The sequence below is a fragment of the Drosophila biarmipes genome, chromosome 2L (assembly GCF_025231255.1).
Source record: "Drosophila biarmipes strain raj3 chromosome 2L, RU_DBia_V1.1, whole genome shotgun sequence".
Lineage (NCBI taxonomy): Eukaryota > Metazoa > Arthropoda > Insecta > Diptera > Drosophilidae > Drosophila > Drosophila biarmipes.
In genome coordinates, this window is record NC_066612.1 from 20292632 (window position 1) to 20303667 (window position 11036).

General features: G+C 42.1%; 1 protein-coding gene across 2 annotated transcripts; it reads right to left on the minus strand.

Moving 5' to 3' along the window:
* Window positions 1-9658: 9658 nt before the first annotated feature.
* LOC108033499 (uncharacterized) lies at window positions 9659-10604 on the minus strand. Of its 2 annotated transcripts, XM_017107839.3 has the most exons (4): window positions 10425-10601; window positions 10155-10369; window positions 9906-10096; window positions 9659-9846 (listed from the first exon to the last, which is right to left on the minus strand). In XM_017107839.3, the coding sequence occupies exons 1-4, from the start codon at window positions 10491-10493 to the stop codon at window positions 9797-9799; spliced, it is 525 nt and encodes a 174-aa protein (XP_016963328.1). In that variant the 5' UTR covers window positions 10494-10601; the 3' UTR covers window positions 9659-9796. The 2 variants fall into 2 exon arrangements, with proteins under 2 accessions (XP_016963328.1, XP_016963329.1); XM_017107840.3 differs by lacking the exon at window positions 9659-9846 and having other exon boundaries at window positions 9948-10096; window positions 10160-10369; window positions 10425-10604.
* Window positions 10605-11036: the final 432 nt, after the last annotated feature.

Sequence of the window (11036 nt, forward strand, 5' to 3'; positions counted from 1 at the left end):
AGAAAGAAAATAAACTGATTCAAATAATTACTGTGTAATTGTAGTTTGGCATTTGAGTGAGCAGGATGCGCCGATCTGAAAATAAAACAATAAAAAAGGTGGTATATGGCCCGAACAAATTGATACCCTTTAAGCAAGGTAGGAAAATGTGTAAGAATTATTTTGGTTAAAGATATCTTGAAAACCTTACACTACATTTTTGGAAAACAATTTATTTGTTCTTCTGGATATTAAATTCAATTTGAAGTGTTTAAGTTTTTTGTGCTGCGTGTTTTGTCATTTCCGAACGCCGTCGAAGTCTGAAAATATATCGGAATTGGAGACAAAGGCGAAATCGCTTCGATTTCGATTCTGAGCCGCTGACAGACGGTCTGAGGCTCCGCTACTTTAGTGCAATTGCAATAATTATATTTTTATCTCTTAATTGCAGCATCAGGCGAGCGTCCGCATCCCCGCCCATCCCCTTTGGCAGTGTTCAAAGAAACCAATGAGCTGTCATTACAATTAAAAATAAAGTAAAAATGCCAAAAACAAAACGAAAGGAAACAAGAACAACTGTCGAGCAGCCCATCAATCCGAATCGATGATGCCGCCGCAGATACAGATACAAAATGAAAAACACAGAAGAGTAAAAAACAACATTGTAAAAAGAGGGATTCATCGTAAATGCAAATTAAATGCCTCGGAACCAACGCGAACCGTCGTCCGCTGCATATTTTGGCCAATATCCAAGGAATGTTTTTTAATCAGCACATAAAAAATATTGCGCGTCTACAATTTTTGCCTTCTTTTTTGCAACAATTTCACGCGATCCGATTGGATTCGACCCGACTCGAATCGCGGCGAATTCGTTCGATTTATTTAATTGCATTTTAATTTATTTGAATTATTTTCGTTGGCATTAATCGCCGCTCGGGAATTTCAATTATAATAAAACTTGAAAAAGAGCTGAAGCATTTTTCAATAGTGCAAGTGTGCAATCGAAAACCAATTATAAGAAAGCATTTTATAGTCGGTTTCGAGCATTGCATACCTCTCGATCCCTGCACCCTGGCCCACCGCATATGTATCAGCAACAATGAAAAGAAATCAACTGGCACCAGAAGTATAATTCTGGGTTTACGGTTCATGCACAAGTAAATTAAAAATAAAAGTTGGTCTGCACAGTCAATCGAATTTAAAATATACGATTTCTAGAATCTTAAGTGTGCTGAGAAAAAATGAGGCTGAGGTAAAGCAAATATCATTCAGTAAAAGAAAGACCTGAGAACATACAATTTAAAAACCACTCAGAATATGAAATATCATAAAAATCCCACAAGGATATCCTTCATTTAATTCATTTCCCATATTTGACCAAAAGATTTGAGGTTTGTAGGGGTCGTAAAACCACTTAACCTAAAAGCTTCACAACCCACGCCATGGCCCGTGGAAATGTGCATAAATCGAGCAATTTATAATTCATATGGAATCATTTTTATTTCCAAACCTCAACCACATACGGTCAAAAGGGAAATTTCTGCCAGAACTCGATTGCAATTCAGTGCAGATGGGATGGCCCTCTATCGGGGATCACGTACATCCCGTATTATGGCAAATAAATGTGCTCAAGGATACGGGCGACTGGCTGCCATTTGTGCGGGGGATTATTTCGAAAAGTTTAAAAATTGATTTTCATCTGCCGAATTGCCGCAGCATAAAAGGATTTCTCCTCATATTGGAATTGATTTTTCTACGTAAACATAAATAAAATATGAACAGCGCTCGCAGGGCGACCATCCATTCGCTGCGAGTCCTTGGCTGGGTAAATATTTTCCGAGCAGCGTCTCCTTTGAGCACTTCGGTCTGCATCAAGGTGTCCTTTTGGCCCCCCTCATCAGCAGTCCGGTGGTGGTGAGCTGGTCAAATAAAGCCGTTAGTAAGTATTTCATAAGTCGCCGGAGAGGATGGGCGAGGACGTGGAAGAGGATGTGGATGGAGCGACCGGACCGGGCAGATAAGTAAGCAATAAGCCCCGAGCTGATGGACAGCTCAACTTTCTGGCCAGCCAAGTCTTCATTGGCACACGTCCGCCTAATACAAACAAGGACATGAGCTCGATTCGTGACTGAAAAGTTTCCTGCCAGGCGCATAGATTCCGGCTATATCCAGGACCTCTCGTACTTTTCGTATTTTATTTCCATCATTTTTACTCGAAACTCGCCCTTCGTATTTTTATTTTCATTCCACTATTCGCTCGGTCGAGCAAACGTCCGAAACTTTGGCGCTCGCCTCGGCGAATGTTTCAGATAAAAATTTGTTATTTATGGCTTAAGGTTTCAAACTGAAGAGTTCTGCTCAATTTGCGCCCCCAACGAATGACGGAATCACCCGAAAAAGTTGAAGCGGAATAAAAATGCAATAAAGGCTTTTAGATAAGGCTTAACGAAATGTATTTAAAGTGTCTGTGCTTTTATAAATTTAAGATTATGTAAAGAATCATACTTTGATAACTGTCTATCAAGTCCAGGCAACTTATACAAGTAAGGGTTCGACGGTATAGTATGAAAACTATTGGATTTGGAAACGACTCAAACAGGAAATACATATCCTGAGCTACTCTCGAAAGATCTTTTCTATTAGGTCCCATGATATGTCAAAAAGGATAAAGTTAGCCTCTTCAGAATGCAGTAAGTAAGCCTGTAACTTGACTCCCATTTTGTCAGCTTTCGCCAGCGTCAGAGAAATTGTTCGACTGCTGCGAGTGCCAATCAAATTCTAAATTCAAATTAAAACGTCGAGCGATTAATTGCGCTCAATTAAAACCAACGCCTAGTCAGAGTCGCAGTGAGATTTCTGGTCTCATTAAACCGAGTTCAACAACTCTTTGCCGTGAGTGGAGCAACCATAAAAAGCTAAAGCCGAACAAAGGAGGTTGAGGACGTCGAAGGAGAGGAGCTGTGACTGGGCTCCCCAACGCAAAAGCCAAAATCAAACCATCAAAGTGCCGGTAATAGTTTCGGGTTGTAAAACTCACACGAACAATAAGTTAATCAATCTCAAATTTTAATTACAAAGTAACAACTTCCTTTAGCAATTTCAGGCGCGATGAACCCACTCCCCGTCTCTTTCTCAGACCCTCTGGCCGTCTCTATCTCTTGGGCATTAATGGGCATTCGGATGTCTGAGCCGGCGGCGCAATTTACATAAAAAACGCAGCCGCAAGGTGTGGGCCGACGTATCCACAAGATACTAGCAGATCCACAGATGCAGATACACACTCGCCCAGAAACTGGCAAACATATTTTATGTAATTTGTCTTTGTTTCGTGTAATAAAATGAAAATAAAATTGTGAATTGCCGCTCACTGAACTTGGCTGGAAAGAAAAGGGTTGGTGCTGAAGATGGGGACCATCACCCGAGCACCGGGAAGAGGAAGCCACCGAAGCCTACTGAACGTGAATGGGAAAGGTAATGCCTTAATGCCCAAGTCGGAGCTGCAGTTAATGTTAATGCTCGCTCACCCCCATTGATCATGAAAAATGGAACTGTGGAACCCGCGAACGAGTTGGAAATTTATTTGAATTTTATGCGACTCTGTGCAGGCGTCCTAAGCCCCGGGCACACCTCTATACCTATATCTCATATCTCCATAAGCAGATGCACCGCCAGGATCACGCCGGTGTAATCCTTTGTCCTGCGAGCAGGTGCTGTCAGTTTTCTGGCCAGCCAAATCGATTATGTAGTGCCTTTGGACGCCCTCATAAGTGGGACTGTAAAATGCATATTGTGTAATTACGTGATCATAAACGGGGTTCTATTATAACTTTCATAAAGTAATAAGTAACCCATAACTGATACTACAGAACCAATATATCCGGTTCATTTTCAGTTCATAGGCTTTGATATTTAAGCTTATTACCTCAGGGCCCCCTCGAGGAGTTTTGACAAGTTTATTAACTTGTTTGTGGCACGCACAAACAGCTTTAAGCCAGAAAGCCCCCTGAAAAGGGGCAGCCCCTACCCCTCATTTACCAACCCCAGAATTTATGAATGCCGTGGAAAACCGCCGACTGCTCCTTGGGGGCGTATTGCTTGTCTGGCTGAATATTTCTGGTCAAAGTTTCGGCGCGATTTTCGGCGCAGGCGAAAGTCAAGGCTTTTGTCAACAAACCCCGACCCCAACCCAACCCCTCGAAGGTGCGGTCGCAACCCTTTCGCCGGCGAAAGTCCCCTGAGGCCACTGGCGGATATACGTGAGCGGTGTGGCCAGAATTTTGATGGGGTTTCCTCTGACTTTTCTGCGGCAAAATCTGCGTAAACTTTGTCTTCATCTCCGTGCGTTTGTGCCTTGGCGAAGGGGGTTCGCTTTGCAGTTAGCTTTATATCTTATTTGCTTATGAAATAAGATATTCCAGCAGCCGCAACCCAATCCCAACTGCGGCCACACGATTTATGCATAGGTATTGCTGCTCGGCGGGCTTCCTCTCGATTTTATGTGCTGTTTATGAGGCTGCCTGACACTTTTATGCACTCCCTGGTTTACGGCAAAGGGTTGGCCCCAGAACCATCATCGGGCTCCGTTTGCCAGTCAAATCGCATGAGTTATTGGATGGATTGGATTAGGGAAGGATGGTTTAATATTAGGAGGATTGAGTTCTGCGTATGGATTGGGATGTTGAATATGGGAATGAATTTTAGCCAGGATCAATTTGGAAGATGAAAGATTTATGTTATGTTCACTCCATATAATTGAAATACAGAGAAGGGAATAAAGTGCTTTTAAAATATTTCAATCAATATATTACCTTACATTTACAAGGAACTTATTTCTTTTAAATATATTTTTCTGCATAGGCGAAAATATATTAGTCCAGATCTTCCCCCATTTATTTGAGAATGGGTCAAGATTCGACAGAGTCATCGCCACGTCAACACCAAAAGTGCTGGCCATTGTCCTCGATTGTTTCTGTTTCAGTTGCATTTACTGCTGGCGATGAAAAATCGATGCACCCAAATAAAACTCAATCAGAAGCAATTAAAGGACTTTACAATGGAGTGACCGAAGAAGCGAGACAATACGAAATTTTACAAAGAGCTAGATGATCTAGGGCGTTGTCCAGTTAGGGTCAGCGGCCACCTTTTCCAACCCCCTCTTTCCGTCAGGGGCGTAGGTGCTGAGGGTCAGGGTATACCTGGCTGACTGGGAGCCGTCTGAGTCCGGATTTAACTGGGCGTCAAAGCCGCCACCAATAAAAGTGGCGAACAAAGCGAACAGTCCCTAAAAGATTCCAATTTGGCGCGTGGCCACACTGGGAGAAAGATTCGACTATTGATTCGAGAAGTAAGGATCTGCATGTAGAAAGGTTAATTGTATTAACTTGTCAAAGAACATCTACGATTTTGGCCATATATAAATAAATAACATTTTATTTATAGTATGATATTATTCGCAGTATCAGAATTTGTATCATCTCAAGGATGATTTTGTTGTAATGGCAATATATAGACCATTTTATTTGGTAGATTTGTCCTATTAACTATATATTTAAAATTTCTTTTGGTATTTTTTTCTTATTTAGGTTGGTATTTCTGTTTTTTTGATTTTGAAACTGCTTTGTGTGTCCGTTTTCCTCTGTGCACACTCAACCCGAATCCCTTGCTGACCGCCCGCTGCTGTGCCTCTGCCCACTCATACACATAGGTGCCAAAGGACTCCCGATCCCGGGGTCTAGGCGGGTTATACAGAAATCATGGCCACCGAGTTGGCACACGCACTCGTCTCGTGCCAGGTCCGTTGTCCGCCGGCCGTTACAAATTGTTGTGGGCGTTCCAAATCCGCTTAGGTCTCGCCTTTCTCCAGCTCATCCCTTCACTCGGAATTTAATTTTGTGTGAGTTTTGATTTCGCTCTGCGCAGCGAGTCGCATTTCATCTTGTGTTGGTTTTTGAGCGTTAAATCGCCAAATCCTTCGTTAATTTTGACGTTTGTCTTTGTTTTGGGAAGCGGTGGTGGAGAGGCGGGGGTCCGGGTGTGGCCCATCGATGACCGGCGGTCAGTGAATGGATGACCCGTACTAGGGGTGAAACCGGAAGACAGGGGCCACGCATGTGGGTGGAATTGTTTCCTGCAACTGCTCGTCGGCTGGAGATTAAAAATTTAATTCGAAATTAGCGCAATTGTTGGAATTGCTCCCTTTTTTCGATCGATTCGAGTGGAAAGACAAACAAAATCGATGACTGTCCGGCAGCTGTCGCTTACCCGCTCCGAATAATGGCAAAAATTTCCTGATTACTTTTGACCCTTCGAATGCGTTTTATGGTTATCAGGGAATGTCGGTTTTCATTCTTCAGCGATTGGATTCGGTCAGTTTGAAGTAAGGATTTTCGTTCGGAAAAAGTAGACAAGAATTGCTAAAGTTGGGTGAGAGTAAATATAAACTTTAATTTGTTTATTTTCTTCAATTAAGATCCCCTTGGTTATTATTTAAAATGTTTACCATCTCCCCATCTGCTCGAGTCTTTAATAATTAAAGGGTTATTTCTTCATATAAAAAAAGATAAGATAAGTCTGGGAAAATTTTTCAAAAAAAATGTAAAAACTACTATTAATTGGATTAGATGAAAGAGAAAATTTGGAAATGAAAATGGATCGGTTTTGGAGTTGATAGCAATGAGAGCCCAAAATATCTTTTAAGTACTAGCCGTTTTTCACACATTTTTACTTGAAAATGGTGTCTAATTTCGCCGGACTGCTGGACATATCAATCAACTGCTAAGAAATTAGATCGGGGATCCGGAGAGAGGACAGCAGCGATACTATCTATATGCTCCGGACGGTAGGATGATGGGGGTGGGAAATGACCATAAAGGCCAAACAATGGCGTGTTAATGGCAACTTTAAACTGACACCACTCCGCGGGAAGGTTAATCGCTTCCAGGCCGGACATCGGGCACCACCCGCTGATATCTGGGCTAGGGCTAGGATTCGGTTTTTGGGACTCGTGATAAATGCATCGGACCCAGCGGGTGGACGGCCAATAGAGTTGTCAACTCGCTGGACTAAAACAGAGCTGGCAAGACCTGCGAATGGGCCAGTTTCGGTGGCAGCTGGAATTACACACACGAAACATGAAAAATAGACCCCAAGGGATAGTGGGGGAGTATGGCGGCTATGATTCAATTACGCTCAATAGAAATGTCACTAACAAATTTTGCATATTAATTGAATTGAGGCCGCACACACAGAAGGAACTACTACTGCTGCCCCGGGACACTTGAACTGCCAATTGATTTTTGCGGTTTTTCGACAAAAATGTCGAACAAATTGTGCAAATTTTTTACTCGCTCCGGGACACGCCCTTATCAACACTACACTCGGCCACGTGTATCTCGTTTTTTATTTGGCCAGGTGTGGCTAGTTGCTGTCGCCTCCCGTTTGTTTTGCATTAAACGGTTTGTTTTGCTAACCAAAGTGTTGATTTTATGGCCGACCACCAGTCCGCTTTTTTGCCAGCCCTCAACAACGCGAAATCGGAGCTACTGAATCAGCCAGTTAACTTCTAACAGATATGTGCAGCGTATATATGATTTCAATCTCGGCAATTTGCAATATTGTCCTCTTGGAACACTAGAGTTAATAGCGTGGGAGGGTCAGCTATTTGTTGGGGTTATACTCTTTTTTTTTTAAATATAAAATCCTGGTTCATCAGAGTGTTACTCTTTGCACGCCATTTATTCATGAAATTATCTAAAAAATCACATTTTGTTTGGATTTGGAAAGTTTTTTGGTATATATCTTTTTTAGCTTCAAAATACGCCTTGTTCACGGATATCCATTAAATCCTCTGAGTAAGATTGATTACTTCGAAGCCATCTAACAGAAACTATCGCCTTGACATAGGGCTCCATAAAACAGCACAATACAATACGATACTTTTGTCCGTACTTAATATAACTTTGTATAGTGCCCCATAAACCCTTCATTACACGGCTCTAAAGCCGCGGCAATAAAAGCAACTACAGCAACTAAACCCGAAAATAAAAACTCAATTTGAATTCAAAAACCACCAAAATGGTGCGTGCTTATCGCCTTGCCTTTCCTGTGGACCCCTACTTCAACCTAAGCCTCAACCCGAATCTCAAATTAAACCTGAACCCGATGAGCTCGATAAAGCGACAAAAGCGGTCTAGAAAATAAATTAAAAATACATTTTTACGTAAATGTGGCGCATTAAAAGGCGACTTGAGGAAAGCACATAATAAATATAAAAACACAATTAAATAAGTGCATAGAAAACAAATTCAAAAACAAAAAACAACCGACACAACAAAAGGGGGACACAAAAACAGAAAATAGAAATAAAAGAGCGCACGAATTTAAATAACACCAACATATTTCAACTACTCGATGTGAAAGGCCAAAGGCAATAATAGCTTCCCTTCCTTTACACCCTACAAATTAAGATTTGAGTTTAAGAAAAAGTTGAAAGAAACCTAAAATGTAGTTATATATTTCAATCAATGGCTTTAATTGAAGTCAGCATTTTTACACATTACATATTATGACTTATAAAAAGTTCCATTTGGAAATCCCAAACTAGTCATTTAAGCATACTTAACGTTAAGTCCATCATACCCCACTTAGGAATTTTCTCTTTTGAGCGCAGCTGACAAAAGAGGTGTTAAGACAAGACCCCGCCGGCTCGAGAAATGTTAATGTAAATTTCAATTGTTTTAATTTATTTGTGACCCCTTCGCCACCCGCCAACCCGTCACGGACTAAGTTAATGTTATATATACATATATAAGCCGAAAAAACAAAAAACTGAATTGAAATGAAGGCAGAAAAGAGCGGAGTGATTGTCGGTTGGCTCTATTCTTTGGCCTATCTGTCCACGACGTGACTGGCATGCCACCAAGGGATCCCACCAAGCCCACAGGGTTTCGTGGAGGGGAACGGAACCAACTGTCCCCGCGTATGTGGAGCACACCGAACGGTCTCATAACCGGAGCAATTCCAGATAGTTTACTGAACTCTCTGCCTGCTGCCAACAAAAAATAAGTTCTTCCGAAAAATGCGCTTGTAAAAAGCGCAGCGGAAAAGCAAAGAAAATGCAGCGGGATGTTCGATGAAAAATGCGTTCGGTTTACCATTAATCCGGTGCCTTGATCCAGGGCGACAGATCATTACACACGCGCGGGGCCCCGAAGCGGGAGGAGTTCCTCAAGTGGGGACATGCGACAGGCGAGTGCCGATGCTAGGGCCCCCTTACATATCGTGAGTATATGTAAATTTATTAATAAAAACCCCCGAAAAAACGGATGCACATCGGTCCGAAAACGGCAGGGAGGGTGTGGTGCAGTTGTTGCCTGTCCGTAATTTATAGACCCGCTCCCAAACGACATGCTAACTAATAGTGTCATCATAATTTATACATACAAATACATTGCATTTGTTATTTATGCCCTAACGCCACCCCTGTCCACCCTCCCGAATGTAGTCGTCCCCGTGATTTCCATGCAGATCCCTCTTGACAGAGGTCACAGCACCCAAAAGGCAAAAGGCCACGCAGCTTTAAGGGCTCCGTTTGACCCTCGGCCGTATTTGAATATTGATTACAATTAAACGGTCATAGATGAAGAGCGGACCCGCTATTATAGATTGATAGATGTACCAATATTTGATCAAACGGAAAATTTCGATTTATTCGTTACAGTTAATAGATTGTCCGGATAGATCCCGAGAACCGTGCTCCGGAAATTTCTAGATGGGAACTAAAACGATTGCTGGAGCAAATGATCGAGGCAAGGGACGTCTAGAACCAACTACCTCGGTGGGCCTGCGAAGGATTTGGATCGTATAGACCTGAAATATAAGTAGACACATATTGGTTTGTAAGGACAGAATCACTAGCTTTTCTGTACCATTCGAGCGGCCAGCGTAGCCTCCTGCTAGCCTCTGACCTCCGCGCCTGGCGCCAACTCCCATGCCTCCGCCGAGACTCATTCCTTGGCTCATGCCTTCATTAAATCCCATAGATTCAGACATTCCATTGCCCATTCCACGACCCATCTCCTGACCGGGCTCCTGACCTACTCCCTGGACCATGGCTGGGCTATAATAATATTTTGAATTCATTTTAGAAGAACCCAAGTACCCAAAACTATACTTACCCTACTTGAGAATGTCCGTAGCTGGGCTTAAAGTTGGTATACATGTTCAGCATGTTTTGGTTGTAAGAGGCGAAAGGATCGCCTGGCGAAGCGTGATGTGGGTGTAATCCCGACCCGTGGGGACTCGAACCCTGCATATAGTTCTGGGTGCTTGCCTGATTCGAGTGCAACCACTGACGGCCACCGCCGCCAGGAGGAGATGCCCTCATTCCCACCTAAAAGAAAGGATGGCGGTAACCATAAACCCACTAAAGGGATAAAGTAACTCACCTGAGAGTAGTTGGGACTGCCCTGACCACCATGACTGTACTCCCAACTGAATTCCGGACCACTCTCCATCTTAAGAAAACTTGGAAAATTTTCAAATGATTTTTGGAAAAATTTTGTTGGCCGGTTGTTGTAATACCGATCTGTTACCTAACCGAATGCCGGAGTAGAAATGAATGAATTGGAAGCGAGTCTGTTAAAGTAGGAAAGACATTTCATCCTATGCCTACATGATTTCAAATTGGTGAACAAAATAAACTGAGTTAAAATTGATATTTAATATTTTATTGCATAATAATACCAACAAATAATTTATTCTCACAATCCATTGTCGTATTATGAATTTCATTAGCAAGAACAAGTCTGTTTTTAGAGGAATCTTTGCTATTATTTCCCACACAATCTCAGTCTTAATAAAATTCAAACTGTTAGCAAACAGAAAGTCATAATATACATGTTTTATCGCCACCTCAAGTTATGGACAATAAGCCATTAGCCTATTAATGGCATTTAAAAACGTCTAAATTTATTGAATTAGTCATTTAAGTGTCTGGGTAGCTGATTTATGGAAGCGGTATCGAGATGCTGGTAGATTAATAAATACATGTTTGAATA

Bases quoted from the DNA above. Each gene is read 5' to 3' on its own strand.
- LOC108033499 (XM_017107839.3), bottom strand. From the start codon at position 10,493: ATGGAGAGTGGTCCGGAATTCAGTTGGGAGTACAGTCATGGTGGTCAG. The intron at 10,097-10,154 runs GTAAGTATAGTT...ATATTATTATAG, and splicing joins TACGGACATTCTCAAGTAGG to CCCAGCCATGGTCCAGGGAG. The intron at 9,847-9,905 runs GTACAGAAAAGC...CTTATATTTCAG, and splicing joins CTACGCTGGCCGCTCGAATG to GTCTATACGATCCAAATCCT.